This window comes from Talpa europaea (assembly GCF_964194135.1).
Source record: "Talpa europaea genome assembly, chromosome: 4".
NCBI lineage: Eukaryota > Metazoa > Chordata > Mammalia > Eulipotyphla > Talpidae > Talpa > Talpa europaea.
Window position 1 is genome coordinate 69,154,133 of NC_140070.1, and position 16,294 is coordinate 69,170,426.

At 37.9% G+C, this 16,294-nt stretch overlaps 1 protein-coding gene across 1 annotated transcript in view; it reads left to right on the forward strand.

Annotated features, from left to right (window-relative positions):
- Positions 1 to 16,294, forward strand: part of LOC311170242 (EGF-like and EMI domain-containing protein 1) — a gene marked incomplete at both ends in the record, with an annotated part of 629,838 nt that overhangs the window by 64,367 nt on the left and 549,177 nt on the right. The window contains one exon of the mRNA XM_084232626.1: positions 15,574 to 15,708. Within this exon, the coding sequence (XP_084088752.1) occupies positions 15,574 to 15,708 (135 nt within the window). The remainder of the gene's footprint in view (positions 1 to 15,573; positions 15,709 to 16,294) is intronic.

A 16,294-nucleotide genomic window follows, 5' to 3' on the forward strand; every position in this document is an offset into this window, starting at 1 on the left:
TGGTGGTATATTTTTTTATTTGAATAATAAAAATATAAAAAATAAGAAAAGTAAAAAATGTTGCAATATTCCAGGCGAATGCAAACAAAAAGACAGGTACTATTATCTATATCTGTCACTGACAAAATAGACAATATACATTATAATACTGAGGACCTGAATTAAGATATAATATATAATCACAAGAAAAATGTAAGTCTTTTATATTTATCCACTTAATGTTCTCAACATATACGATTAACTTCATAATGGGGGATTTGAGTGCAGTGATTTGAGTAATTAATAAATACATCAATTAATAATGCATTCATTTGAGTCCCTGCTTCTTATGCAATCAGAATACATAATAAAAAATAAATTAAAATTTGAAAAAATAAAAAAAATAAAATCTTGACTTTTTGGTCAATATGCTATTATATGTATTAATATTTTGAGTTTCTCTACACAAAGTATCAAACCTAAGTAAAATATTTTAAAAACATTATAAAAAAATGTTAAAATTTAAAATTAGACCTCCGGATGGATGGACCTGAAAAGGTATAGAAATGCTAAGCAATGGTGAGCTGTGGTGATGTGCAGTCTTTCTAAGCCATGGGTATGGAAGCAGAAGAGATTAGATTAAGGTAGATTTAAATGGGGCTTAAGGGTGCTAAAGAACAATAGTACCCTGCAGCTAGACTCAAAACAGAAAATTAGGAGCTGTTCCTTCCTCTCAATTGCTGCAGAAAGGACAGATTTCTAGGAAGCTGAGTGCATAACCCTGGGAAAACAGATTCAGCCCCACAGAGGCAATGTTCTGAGTCAAGCCTCATGCTACCTGGGTTTCTGGGTCTATAGGCCTAGCCATACAATGGGACAATAAATCTAGGCTAACAAGATAAGACACCTGTTTCTGGACTGAGGTAGAAGGAATTACAGATCAATAAGTGCTACTGATTCAGAAGACTCAGAGTATTAGTCATAAAATGAAATTGCTTCTATATTTTTCTAATGGTTACTTTTAATTATTTTGGTTGTTTCCCCTTTTCTGAGCCTTACAAGAGATGACTAGCTGATTCCAAAGTTTTCCAGACACTTTCACTTATTAATGTATTCTATCTCAGTTAAAAATTTAAAGCTTCAAAATCTGGCTCCTACTTTCTTCCTTTATGAGCTAGAGTAGCCCCGAGAGCTTGAAGGGATCAGAAGAGTAAAGGCTGATTGTGGTCTGGTCTGAGGCATATTCTTTTTCTCCTATTTTCTCTAACAGCCCTCATCCCCCCTGGGTTGGGAGGAGGAGGGAAAAAGGTGAAGGATCCTGACTTGCTATTTGTCATGGAAACTGGGCCTGAAGTTACTTGGCTTTACCAGAAGTTGGTGTACCCTGTGTTCTTGGGAAATTCTTCACCTTCAAAACTGTCTGTCTCTGAGCATCATCTAAGAGAGGGGTAGCCATTTTCCCTTTGTTTCCCACCAGTGGTCCACATGCCCACTGCTTCTTTGGTTGCATGTGTAATTACTGGATCAGTGAACACATGGGGCCTGATGATATCTTCCCTTTCTCTAATTTCAGTGGTCCTTTGCATAAAGTCAATGCAACGTTCCCTTTTGTGAATAACTGAGATGGGTTGGGTCCCTAAGGTTTTTATTTGGTAAAATAGGGTCTCAATAGGGTCTCTTAACTTTGATTCACACATCCTTGGACCAAAATTAGGCACTCACTTACATAAGACTCAAAACATCATTGGATTCATGGTCAGTACTTCCAAGAATTCTTCTACCAATCTGCACTTTTGGGCCTCCCCGGTGGTGCAGCGGTTGAGAGCTGGATTGCGAAGCTACCCACAGCCTCTGCAGCGCTGGTTCAATCCCCGGCTGCTGGCGAGGGTCACACATGGAGCGCAGATCTCTCCTGCCATGCCCACTGCTCCCCTCAGCAGTGTACTTCATCAGTCTGCTTGCTCTGCTCTCTCCTCTGGCTCTGGTGAATTCGCTCACCCTCTCACACTTCTGACTGTACCCAGTGCTTGTATAAATAAATAAATAAAATCTTTTAAAAAAAAATCTGCACTTTTATAATCACAAGATAAAGCCCATAAGTTCTTCAGCTCAGCAAAGATCAGCCAGGAAAGAGAAGCTGCTTTCTACTTCTTGTTTAAAGTCAGTACATTCATTTCCTTTGCTCTCATCTCTAGTCTTTCACCTGTTCTTTCATGGGGAAAATAATAAGGGAAAGGCATGTTGATAGTAGTAGGTTGGTTTTCAGCCTGTAAGGACATCATGTAGAAAGATGTCTTACAGCTTATTGGTGGCACTCTTTGAAATGTAGGAATAGTTACTGTCTTTAGTTTTAAGTTCTGGTATTTCTTTTTTGTATTACTTTTATTGAGGTAATGTTGATTTATAAGACAATATATGATTTAGAGGTATAGAATCACAACTCTTCAGATGTTTGTTACCACAAAGCAGCCTTTACCACAACACCTATAATTCTTCACCATCGGCTTTTTTTCCTCACCTCCCAATCCTTCTTCTGGTAGCATCAATTCTTAAGTCAGATTTCTAGGGTTTATTTTAGTTCAGTTTTTTTCTGTTCCTTATTTTGTTTTTCTGCTTTAGACATATAAGTGAAATCATCAAGTGTTTGACCTTCAACTTCTGATTTATTTCATCTAGCATTAACCCCTTCAGATTCATCTATGTTGTTGCAAATGGTAAGGTTTCAGTTTCTTCTATAGCTGAGTAATATTCCATTGTGTACTTATACTACATCTTTTTAATTCACTCCCATGTCCTTTGTCATTTAGGTTGTTTTTATATCTAGGCTGTTGTAAATTGTGCTGTAATGGTGTAGGAGTGAATATATCCTTTTGAATTAGTGTTTTTGCATTCTTTGGATACCTAGAAGTAGAATACCTAGAAGTAGAATCACTGTTTCTTATGGTAGATCTATTGCTAATATTTTCCTCATCAATACTTGTTGATTTTGGTCTCTTTGATATGGGCCATCTCACATCTGTGGATTAATGTGGCTTTGGCTTTGCTTTGCATTGCCTAATGATAAATGAAGTTGAGTATGCTTTTATTCGCCTGTTTGTCATATTATATATTCTCTGGAGAAGTATCTTCTGTCCCCCCCCCCTTTCTTAAAGATTTATTTTCACTTATTTATGCATACAAGAACAGGGGTGTAGGCCAAAGGTGCGGGGGCGGGGAAGTTGTGAGGATTCACCAAAGACATGTTGGGGAGAAGAACAGGTAGATCTACTGAGATACACTGCTGAGGGGAGCAGTGGGTAAGACAGGAGAGGTCTGCTGTGCCATGTGTGTTAGCTCTCTGGCCAGGGATTGAACTCATGCTGCAGTGACTGGCAATAGCTTGAGAGCACTGACTTTAACCGCTTGTGAGGTCCATTATGCCCCCTTTTTTGATTGGGATATTTGTCTCTTTCTTAAAATAATGACATATAGTTTTCACTGAACAAGTCCTTCATCTATATTTTTAAGTTTATTCCTAGGTTTGAATTGTTGCTGATGCAGTTGTAAATAGGATTTTTTCTTGATTTATTTCTCTTTTAGGTCATTTTTTACCTGTAGGAATGCAACTTATTTTTGCGTCTTGCTAATTTACAGTATTTGTTTATTTCTAGTAGTTTTTGGTGTAATCTTTAGGATTTTCTATGTATATCATGTGTTCTGCAACTAGTGATGGTTTTGTTTCTTATTTCCCATTTTGGATTAATTTCTTATATTTCTCTTGCCTAATTGCTGTAGCTAAGACTTAAAATATTATGTTGCATTGTCATGGTGAAGGTGGACACCCTGGTCTTTTACTTAATTTTACAGAAAAAACTTTCAGTTTTTTACCATTGAGTATCGGATTAGCTGTGCATTTATTATATATGGCCTTTATTTGTTGAGGTATGTTAATTCTATGCCCATTGTATGGGTGTTTTTTATCATAAATATATGTTGAATCTTATCAAATGCTTTTTCATCATCTACTGATATGATCATATTACTTTTTTCTTCCCTTTTGTTGAAGTGGTAAATTACATTGATTGAATGTTGCCAATCTTGTGACATGGAATAAATCTTACTTGTTCATGATGTATGATTCTTTTTATTATACTTGATTTGCTAAGATTTATTTGAGGCTTTTTGTATATGTGTTCATCAGGGTTGTTTTTCTATGGTTTTTCCTTTTTTGGCTTATGTCTGTCTGCTTTCAATATCAGAGTAAAGTTGGCATTATAAAATGTGTTTGGAAACTTTCCTCTTTTCTCAATTTTTTGAAGATTTTTGGGAAGGATAGGCATTAGTTCGCCTTTGAAGGTTTCTAGAACTTACTTAAAATTGTCTGGTTTTGTTTTTTTTTTTGTTTTTTGGAGGAGGCTTGATTACTGTTTTAATTTCCTTGCTTGTAATTGGTCTGTTCAGGTTTTCTCTCTCTCTTTTTTAAAAAAAGTATTTATGTATTTATGCATATAAGAGCTGGGGTGTAGGCCAGAGATGCAGGGGGTGAGAGGATTCACCAGAGACAGAGTGGGGAGCAGAACAGGCAGATTGACTGAAATACACTGCTGAAGAGAGCAGCGGGAGAGACAGGAGATGTCTTCTATGCCATGTAAGTCACCTCCCTGACTGGAGATAGAACTAGTGCTGCAGTGGCTGTGGACAGCTTCATAGTGCTGTGTCTTAACCCCTTGCACCACCAGGGTGGCCCCAGGTTTTCTCTTTTATCCTGATTCAGTCTCAGATGGTTGTATGCTTCTAGGAATTTGTCCCCATTTCTTCTAGATTATTCAATTTACTGGCATAAAGTAGTCTACTGTAGTCTCAAATGATTCTCTTTGTGATATCTGTTGTAACTTCTCTTTCATTTCTGATTCTGTTTATTTAGAGTGTAGCTAGAGACTTGTGTATTTTGTATATTTTATCAAAGAAACAGTTTTTGGTTCACTGATTTTCAGAACATACTTTATTTCTATTTTGTTTATTCCTAGTCTAATTTTTATTATTTCCCTCCTCTTACTGGCTTTAGTTTTGTTTTTTTTCTAGTTCCTTTATTTGTAGAGTTACTTATTTTAGCTCTTTCTTATTTCTTGATGTTGGCCTGTATTGCTTTATATGTTCCCCTTACTACTGAATTTCCTTCATTACATAGGTTGTGGTAGTTCTTGTCTTTAATTTTTAATTATTTAAAAATAATTCTTTTCTAAAAAAATTACCTTGGGCCTCCCTGGTGGCGCAGGCAGTTGAGCGCAGTGCTGTGAAGCTGTCTGCAGCCTCTGCAGCACAGGTTCTATTCTGGCCGTCTGGGGAGATACCCACATGGCTCAGCAGACCTCTCCTGTCTCGCCCACTGCTCCCCTCAACAGTGTATTTTGTCAGTCTGCCTGTTCTATTTCCCTCTCTGTCTCTGGTGAATCCTCTCACCCTCCCATGTATCTGGCCTGTACCCCGGTTCTTGTATAAATAAAACAAATCTTTTAAAAAAATAAAAAAATACCTTGTGTAAAATTATTAATATTTTACCTCCAGGTATATTAAATTTATCTTTTTATTTACTCTTCTTTATCCCACTAGTCACTCAGTAGCATGTTGTTCAGTCTCCACATATTATTTTTTAACATTTTTTTTTTATTCTTAAATAAAAATAACCCCTTGAACCACCAGGTAGTCCCCAGTCTCCACATATTAGAGGTTTGTTTTTTTTTTTCCATTCTTAATCTGTGGTTGATTCCTAGTTCAGTATCATAGTGATCAGAAAAAAAATACTTAATATATTTTCAATCTTCATGAATTTGTTGACAATCATTTTGTGACCAAACATGTGATTTATTGTCCAAAAATTCCATGTGCACTTTAGAAGAATGTGAACTCAGTCTTTTGGGGGCACATCACCCTGTAAATAATACCTATTAAGTGCATGTAGTCTATTTCCTTGTTTAAGGTGATTGTTTTCTTGTAGGTTTTCTGTCTGGTTCATCTGTCCACTGATTAAAAAAAGGTGGTTGAAATCCCCTACTAGTACTTTATATCATCAACTGTTTTTAGATTTGCTAATATTTAGCTCATGTATATTGATACTGCATCATTTGATGCATTTGTCTTCCTTGTTAATTGATTCCTTAATTATAATGGTGTGCATCCATGTCTTTTGTTACCTTTATTAACTGGCAGTATATTTTTTTCCTGATATAAATATATCTGTCCCTATCTTTGTTAAGGTCCCATTTTCTTCTAAGATTGTTTCCCAAACATTTACTTTGAGCCAGGTTTAACTTTGGATCTTAGATAGGTGTCTTGGAAAAAGCAGAAAGTTGGGTTTAGCTTTCTGATCCAAGCAGCCACACTGTGACTGTTCTTGACTGATAAGGTCAGTCTATTTATATTTAAGGTTTCACAACTATGTGTCTTGGTGTAGGACTTAGTACACTTAATAGCCAGGTATTATTTTCACTTCATGAACTGGTTTGGGAAGTTTAACTCTATTTTTTTTTTAATATATTTTCTATTACTCCTCATTTTTGGTATACCCATTTTCTTTCTGTTGCCTTTCTTATTAGAATTGGATAGTTCTTGAAGTGTTTCTTTACTTTTTCTTTCGTTTTTCTCTTTAATATTTCACCTGAATCTTTGTGCTTTGTAATCATTGAGGTCACTGAATCAGTCATCCATTTGCCTGATTTTGTTTCCATAGTTTTCTTTTTTTTTTTCTTTTGTGTAGAACTGGGGTGTAGGCCAGAGGTACAGGGAGTAAAGTCACAAGAGAAAGAATTGGGAGCAGAACAGGCAGATTTACTGAAGTACACTGCTAAGGGGAGCAGTGGGTAAGACGGGAAAGATCTGCTGCGCCATATGATAGTTAGCTCCCTGACTTGGAATTGAACTCAAGCCATAGCAGTGATAACATTGAGATTTAACCCCTAGGTCACAAGGGAGGCCCACTTCCATAAACTTTCTTTAGAATTATTTTTCATCTTGTCTAGTTTTCTCATCTTTCATCTACGCTATTTGATTAATTAGCATTTAAATTTCTGCTTGATATTCATTAATTTTATTTCTTAGTTCGTGCATTTTTTTTCTGAATTCTTTTAGATCTCTGATTAGTTTTTCTGAATATCTTATCTGTGTTGTACTTTCTTTTCTGTGAATTCTTCCTTCTCTTTTATTTTCTGGATTATGGTATTTTGAATTCTCTATCTGATAGGAAGAAAAAAATAAAATCCAGGCCTTGTGGTTAGATTCTGCAGAGTTGTTCTCTTCTTGTGATACCATATTTCCTTGAGGTCTCAAGTTGCCATTTGTTAATGTTTTTTTTGTTAATGTTTTTTTTTGTTTGTTTTTGTTTGCTACTTTAAGTTTCTGTATTCTTTTTAAAGTAGCTGTAGCAGTGACTTAGAGATTTATACTAATTATACTTTTCCAATAGGTGACACCATTGTTTTCTGTGGTTTTAGATTTTTGGCTTTTGCAGCTATTGTAGGTCCAAAGACCTTATCTTGCAGTTGCTGAGTTAGAAGGTAGGGGAAGGGCCTGGAGGGGTCAGGCTACTAGTATGTATCCTGTGGTGGGTGGGTAAGCTTGTGTTTGTGGCACTGCTGATAGCTCTCTTTTCTGGAGTTCTAGACCTGAGACTCTGTATTTAATGAATTCAGTACCCTCCTGAGGGTTCTGGGAGGGGGAGTGAAGTCTAGCCTACTGCCCTTATTCTTTTGACTGTGGACTGGGACTCTGGGGTGCACCCTAGCTCATATGAACATATTTCTCCTCAGTTAGTAGTGCTTGCCTCCATACTGGGTTGCGAAGCTGCCTGTAGCCTCTGCAGTGCTGGTTCGATTCCCGGCTGCTCCCGGCCACTGGAGGAGGGTCCCACATGGCATGCAGACCTCTCCTGCCGCCCGCTGCTCCCCTCAGCAGTGTACTTCGGTCCTTCTGCCTGTTCTGCTTCCCACTCTGGCTCTGGTGAATTCTCTTACCCTCCCACACTTCTGACTGTACCCAGTGCTTGTATGAATAAATAAATAAATCTTTAAAAAAAAAATCAAACTTACTTAAAAAAAAGGAAAATACTCTGAGATACTAATAATACATACCCTTACAAATATAACCATGGAAAGGTTAAACATCTTTTCCTATGTGACAATAATTTTTATGCAATTCAGCATGCCAAATTTATTAAAAAATATTGAGGTAAAATTGATTTACAACATTGCTTGTGTTTTAGAAGTAGAAGATCTCCCCCTTCAGGTGTTGTTATTATAACATGTCAACTGCCAAAACATGGTAGTCCGCTGCTGTAGTTTGTTGTGCTCCCTCCCCACATTCTTCAACCCTCTTCTTACCCTGCTGGGGTATCCATACTCCTTCTGCTCATGTTGTTACAAATGGCAAGTGCTTGCTTTGTGATTGCTGTATAGTATTCCAGTGTGTGTGTGTATGTGTGTATGTGTGTGTGTACATACCACATCTTCCTCTTTATTTTAGCATCTATGTAGTTTCCATAACTTGGCTATTGTAAATAATGTTGCAGTGAATTTAGGAATGCATATTCCCTTTCAAATTAATAGTTTTGTATTTTGGGGGTAGATATTTAGGAGTAGAATTATTGGGTCAGAAGATTGATTTTTTTTTTAAAGATTTATTTTTATTTATTTATGCAAGCACTGGGCACAGTCAGAAGCACGGGAGGGTGAGAGAATTCACCAGAGCCAGAGAGGGGAGCAGAGCAGGCAGAAGGACCGAAGCACACTGCTGAGGGGAGCAGCGGGCGGCAGGAGAGGTCTGCGCGCCATGTGGGACCCTCCTCCGGTGGCCGGGGAGCAGCCGGGGATCGAACTAGCGTTGCAGAGGCTGCGGGCAGCTTCGCAACCCAGCGTTCAACCGCTGCACCACCGGGGAGGCCCAGAAGATTGATTTTTAATATTTTGAGAAGCATCTATATAGTTTTCCATAGGGACTGCACCAGTTTACATTCCTACCAACACCAGGGAGGCCCATATCAGAGCTCCTTTTTCCCCATATCCTTGTCAACACTTGCTGTTTCTAGTCTTTTTGATATGGGCTATTTTCACGGTCTGAATTGCTGTCTCATTGTTGTTTGAGTTGCACTTCCCTGACAATAAATTATGATGAACATTTTTGATGTGCCTGCTTAGCATCAAAAGGGATTCTTTGAAGAAGTGTCTGTTGAACTTTTCTGTTCATATTTTTTAAAGGTTTTTTTTTTTTTTAGATTTATTTATTTATACAAGCACTGGGGTATAGGCCAGAGGTGCGGGAGGGTGAGAGAAAGAGCAAGGAGCAGAACAGGCAGAAGGACCGAAGTACACTGCTGAGGGGAGCAGTGGGCAAGACAGGAGAGGTCTGCCTCACCATGTGGGAATCTCCCTAGCCAGCCAGGAATCGAACCAGCACTGCAGAAGCTGCGGATAGCTTCATAGTGCTGCACTTAATCCGCTGTGCCTCCTGGGAGGCCCTCTTCTGTTCATTTTTTATTGCATTATTTGTTTTCTTTTTGGTTGTGTGAATTCTTTATAAGTAGCCCCTTGTTGAATGTGCAAATATCTTCTTCTGCTCACTAGGGTGTATTTTTAGTTTATTTATTTATTTATTAAATTTTATTTTATTTTAGATTTATTTTATTTATACAAGAGCCGGGGTACAGGCCAGATGTACAGGAGGGTGAGAGAACTCACCAGAGACAGAGCAGAGAATAGAACAGGCAGACTGATGAAATGCACTGCTGAGGGGAGCAGTGGGAAAGACAGGAAAAGTATGCTTGCGATGTGGGTTGCTCTGAGGCTGGTGGGGATTGAACTGGCACTGCAGAGGCTGCAGACAGCTTCACAGCACTGTGCTCAGCCGCCTGCACCACCGGGAGGTCCAGGTGTGTTTTTATTTTAGTGAGAGTTTGTTTCACTGTTCAAAACTTTTTAGTTTGATGTAGTTCCAATTATTTATATTCTCTTTTATTTTCCTTGTTAAATATGAATCAACAAAGACATTTTTGAAGCCTATATCACAGAGTGTTTTGCCTATATTATCTTCTATGAGTTTTAAGATTTCTACTCTTGCATCCAGTTCCTTTCATTTTAATTGAATTTTGTGTATGATGTGAGATAGGGATCTAGTTTCATTGTTTTGTGTGTAGTTGTCCAATTTTCCTAGCACAATTTTTTTTTAAAGATTTATTTATTTATTTATACAAACACTGAGTACAGTCAGAAGCGCGGGAGGGTGAGAGAATTCACCAGAGCCATAGGGGGGAACAGAACAGACAGACTGATGAAGTACACTGCTGAGGGGAGCAGCGGGCGGGGCAGGAGAGGTCTGCGTGCCATGTGGGATTGAACTGGCCCTGCAGAGGCTGTGGGCAGCTTCACAGCCCAGCGCTCAACCGCTGCGCTACCAGGGGAGGTCCAATTTTTGAAATTCTTATATGAAAATTCTTACCAACTTCGCTCAACTGGACTCCAAGCAGAGATCTGGCTAATAAGAAAGCTTCCTTTGCCAACTTGGTCAGAGATCTAGAGATCTCAGCTACAGTTTCCAGAGTGTGTGAGGCATTTTTACTAGCCTTGTTGTCAAAAATGTTGGGAGGAAAATCTTTTCATCTACCAACTTCAGTTTGAATGCATGGAGTCCTGGGCATTAATTGACAACAGAAAGATTAACAGGAGAAGAGTTTATTACTTAAGCATGCAAGAGCTCTCTATAGAGAGCAGCTCCCTGAACATTTAGGGATAAGGGCTTATACACTGCTTGATCAGAGAGAGTTTAGAGCTTAAAAAGATGAAAGGTTCTGACAATATTTGTTTACGCAGATTTGCTTTGGGCTGTTCCAGTGCACAAGGTCAATTGCCTCCTCAACTAGAGATTACCTGGCATGGTGGTGGAGCGTGGGAGGGGGCATTTGTGAAAGATGATTATTGTAAAGCTCTGTTTTATTCAGATAGTGGAAGCTCAGATATGATTTCTTTTTGCATCTGTATCAGATACTTTGATTTTGATGTATTCTTTTTTTTTTTAAACATTTTATTTTTTTTATGCTTTTTTTTTATAGAGGCATGTTTTATTTATTTATTTATTTTATTTGTTAGTTTGTTTTGTTTATACATGCACTGGGTACAGTAGAAGCGCGGGAGGGTGAGAGAATTCACCAGAGCCAGAGTGGGGAGCAGAGCAGGCAGAAGGACTGAAGTACACTGCTGAGGGGAGCAGCCGGTGGCAGGAGAGGTCTGCGCGCCATGTGGGACCCTCCTCCGGTGGCCGGGGAGCAGCCGGGGATTGAACGGGCGCCGCAGAGGCCGCGGGCAGCTTCGCAACCCAGTGCTCAACCACTGTGCCACCGGGGAGGCCCATTTTGATGTATTCTTTATACTATTCTGATGGGCTTGTTCGACTTTCATGTGGAACCCTGGAGAGGGTCAACATTTATCTTTTAGAGTGAAGTCAAGGAGTGCACAGGTGAGATATGTGCAATTAGAGGTGGAGGTGTTTGAAATACTGTATGTAACAATTGAATATATTCTTACCCTTGGTGATCAAGAACCAGAGAATCTTTAGAAGGGGTCCTGATTGGCACTGTTGGGGAGTTGGAAAGGGGTGAAAATGACAGGATGCCTTTCCTCTGTCTGGTCCCCAAGCATTAGCTACAAGGTATTTACTTCCCCAGGTAGAAGAGTGGGACACTTTTCTGGAAAAACTGAATGTCCCTAAAAATCAGATTTTATACACTTACGTTAAAGAACTGAAAAAAAAAATTCACCCCAATCACTTGACAGTGAGTCTATCACACATGGCTCCCAACCAGTTTCTGGAGCCTCATGCACTGAGCAAGCAATGAAAACCTGACATACTTGAGAAAGTCTAAAACATGTAAGAGAGAGAATAAAAAAAGAAAACTAGAGCAAAAGGATATCAGGGCAAAAAGTAATAATAAAAATTTAAGAAGAAAAAATGAATCTGTAATTCAGTTGTTTATATAAGAGGTCTGACATCAGAGTTGTTTATATCGCAAACTATTAGAAACAACTAAATATCAATAGGGTGTTGGCTAAATTTATCCTATTATAATGGTAATTCCATATTTTGGAATTAAACAAATGATTTAAAATAAATCTGTGTATTTTGAAATGAAAAATATGTATACCTTATTGTTGCTGAATTAAAAAAAGAGCTTATTATTTAAATATTTGATATTCAAGTGCTCCTATTTATGCAAAAATATGTTTGTGGGATCCAGAAATAATTGCATATGAATATAGCTGATGATTACCAGTGGTTATATCTGGAAGCATCTCAGGAACAAGTTTGATTTTTCTATATTCTTCAATTACTCAGACTTTTTACTATTCGCATTTATAGGCTTCATAGTAAAGGATTTAGATTATTTTTCGACTAAATGTACTCAGGACACTAGTGAAATAACCAAGTGACTCACTTTAATTAGCATGTGTGTGTTGGGGGTCAAGAAAGATGCTGCTTTACCAAAACATTCCCCATGATAGAATGTAAAATAAAATCTCATCTTGGCCAAAACTAATAGTTAACTATGGTTTAGTAATGTAATATATGAAATTTTAAAGTGACATTAACATTTCTTATTATGTAAAGAGAGAGATTATTGGTGACAATCTAGATTACATATTTTGTAGATAATTTATTCTAAAACAATGTGATGCATAAAATTTGTTCTGTACTTTTCCTTGATCACTGTTACTTCAGGTTTTGGCTTTGGCTCTCTTTAAAGGTAGGTTTCCTATGGTGCTTTTATTCTTTGTAAGAATCAGGACAATCTCAAGGTAGAACTTGTGGAACAGGCTGGCTGGATTGGGCCAGGCTTTTATTGTATTGCCCATGAGCAGATATAACTTATGTTGCTCTTAAGGAAGGGAGCTGCAGTTTGTATCAGAGAGACAGCATTACATGCCTGTACCTCAGATGGCTGAAGGAAACAGAGCCAGAAATCAATAAATCTTCTATGGCTTCCTGTGCCTTGAGGATAAAAATCAAAACTCCTCAGGCTGAAAGGCCCTGTCTGCCACACTGAGCATCTCTTCATTTGAGACAATTTATCCATCTTTCAGATCTCTGGAGGCAAGCAACTTCCCCTTTTAAAACCTCTGTTCACCCTATTTCTTCCACCTGAATAATATTCCATGCTTCTTCTCTCACTGGCTTCTCTTCCCCTTTCAGGTCACAGTGTCACATCTTCAGTAAAATCTTTCCTACCTGTTTCAGCCCCTTGACTGCTTTCTTCTTAGCACTTCACATTTTATGTTTATTTAGGTGCTTTTATTTATGCTCTTTCTTTATTTGATTTCAGTTCTTAATGCAAAGTGATTTAAGCTGCCTTTTTAAAAAAGATTTATTGATGCATACAAGAACTGGGGTACAGGCCAGAGGTGTGGGGGGTGAGAGGATTCATCAGAGACAGAGCGGGGAACAGAACAGGCAGATTGACTGAAATACACTGCTGAGGGGAGCAGTGGGTGAGTCAGGAGAGGTCTGTTGCAGCAACCTGGCCGGGTATCAAACTGTTGCTGCAGTGGTTGTGGATAGCTTGATAGGTTGCATCTTAAACCCCTTGCACCACCAGGGAGGTCCTAAGCTGTCTTTCTTTTGTGCCTCCTATACCTGAAACTATCAGTACAGTACCCATATCCCCTCTTCTTTACCTGCCATCATTTGCATTTCTTTGCCTAAGGACTTTGGCTAAGATGAGATTTTATTTATTTGACTTCTGGAAGCTGACTATGCCTGACTGTACTTCACCCTGAAATGCTAGAGAAGAAGCAGCCCCCCAGCAAATCACTGACAGAGATCAGTATACAAATATCTAGATTCCCTCAACTTTTGGGGAAGGCTAGTCATCTAAAGTTCTTACTGGATCTTTACTATACCTATTTATTAGCTAGCTCTCCTTCCCTGTCTCATTTTACCATCCCCTTACATATGTTTTCTGCACCTTCCATATAAACTACATATTCTCAAATCCTTTTTTGGGGAAATGGTTCTGGCACATGAAGGTGCTAGCAAGTATCTGATGGATTGATGCATAAATGGATGGATGGGTGAACTAATGCATAGGTGGGTAGATCAATGTATAGATGGGTAGGTGGATGTGATAATAGAGGAAGGATAAGTCACAAAATGGAGTTGAAGGCTGGAGGAAGTATAAGTTTTCAAAATATAGACTGAAAAAACAAAGTTACAGTGAGCTTATTCTAACTGGCTCTAGTTTTTTCACAAAAAACCCAAAAAAACAAAACAAAAAACCATGTAAACTCACATTAAAGGTGTAGGTATAGACAGTTTGCTGATACCCTAATGTGAAGTATCTAAAAGCTAAGGTTTTCTTTAGACATAGTATCCAATTATTTATGATTTTTATAGATTCCCAACCTATGAGCATTAGTCACATGTGTTCATTACAGTATTTATCTAAACCATTAAAAATGTGCTATGCAAACTCATAAATAATAAGTTCAACATGAATTTTATTCAGTTTAGGTGAAGTTGATATCCCAAAACATCACTTTTCAAAAATATATCTGAAAGTGAGAATTGGGCTGTAAGTGAAATCAGATGGTGAAATTTACTAAGACCATAGAAATAAGTGATCGCAACATGGTACTGCAAGCTATAGAGGGTGATATAACTGATGTTAGTATGAAATTACTATTTTTATCATTATTATCATAATATAACTGGAAAAGTTCACCGAATTATTTAGGGAGCACAACATTTCTTGAATCAGAAATGATTTCTATTTTCAACAGGTTATGAATATGGATAATAAGACAGACTGATAGTAAGTTTCCCAAAGATAAGGACATCAGTGTCTGACTCCAGTGGTCATGCATGTAACAGAATGAGTGCATGAAAAGTGTGAGCATTTGGACCAACTTGTTCTTATAATTAGTATTGCTTTCAATAAAAACAATTATTATGGGCTAATCCCTAAGTAAATCATTCTTCAAATTATAAAAGATTATAAAAAAATTTCAGATATTCCAAATTGTCAGTGTTAGCTCGCCCCACATATTTAAAACATAAAGATAATTTGCTTGGTAAATCTCTGTAAACTTGTATAAACTTTCTATAAGGAAACATTAATATACTGGTATTGGTTGTGAAATATTTGTGTTCGATAAGCATTATATGTGAAAATTATGTGCCAATGGGTAATATTGTTTGGGAAAACTTTCCAGGAAAAATTTAACTTTTTTGTTTAATCAGTCCGCCTTTTCTTCAAGGAAATGGGGGATCATGTAATTCTGTTTCTTTTGGTTGTGAAAGAGCTCAGAACTTGCTTTGTATTATAGTTCAGTTTTTCGAAGCACATAGAAACTGATAACTTTGATATTGTCTTATAACTGTATCCCTGTTTTAAAAATTTATTCTTACTTTTCCTAGACTAGAATTTAATTTTTTCATGTTGTATTTTTATCACTGAATGGATTTTCATAAGTCACCACAAGCGTCTTGTGGAAAATGGAAAAATAAATGATTTATGTATAGAACAGAAAAAAAAAGTATATATTTTTTACTATGTTCTACTCTTTTTTTTTTTTCCCCAAGGCCAAACGTTTGCAAAGAACAGCAGCTGATGGTGGTGGGCCTTCCACATCCGTGTGTGCAGGCATTCACGCAGACAGCCAAGCTTTGGAAACAGGGCTGCCCCGGCTCAGGATGGTGCGTGGGTTACGAGAGAAGGTAATGCATTTCTGCTACTCCTTGTGATTACTAAAAATCCAAACCAAAAGTCTCAACTGCATGTAAATATTTTAGCCAAGAAATTTTAGAAGATAATTCTATGACTAAGTAAGTGAGCATATTTTTTTTTTAATATTTATTTTATTTATACAAGAACCGGGGTACAGGCCAGATGCGCGGGAGGGTGAGAAGATTGACTAGAGACAGAGCGGGGAACAGAACAGGCAGACTGATGAAATACACTGCTGAGGGGAGCAACGGGCGAGACAGGAGAGATCTGCCTCTCTGTGTGGGACCCTCGCTGGCTGGCGGGGATCGAACCCACACTGCAGAGGCTGCGGACAGCTTCACAGCGCTGCGCTCAACCGCCTGCGCCACCAGGGAGGCCCAAGTGGGCATATATTATGCTCACCAGCAACTTTCAGAGTTATCTGTTTCCTTCAGAGACAACCTATGTTATTGCTTTACATTAAATTTTATTTATGAGTGAGTTCTTTTGGATTAGATGCACTAATTTTACCTCATGACATGATAGACTTTTGAAAGCTGAAGATCAGAAGATTGATTGATAGGACCAAGAGATAAT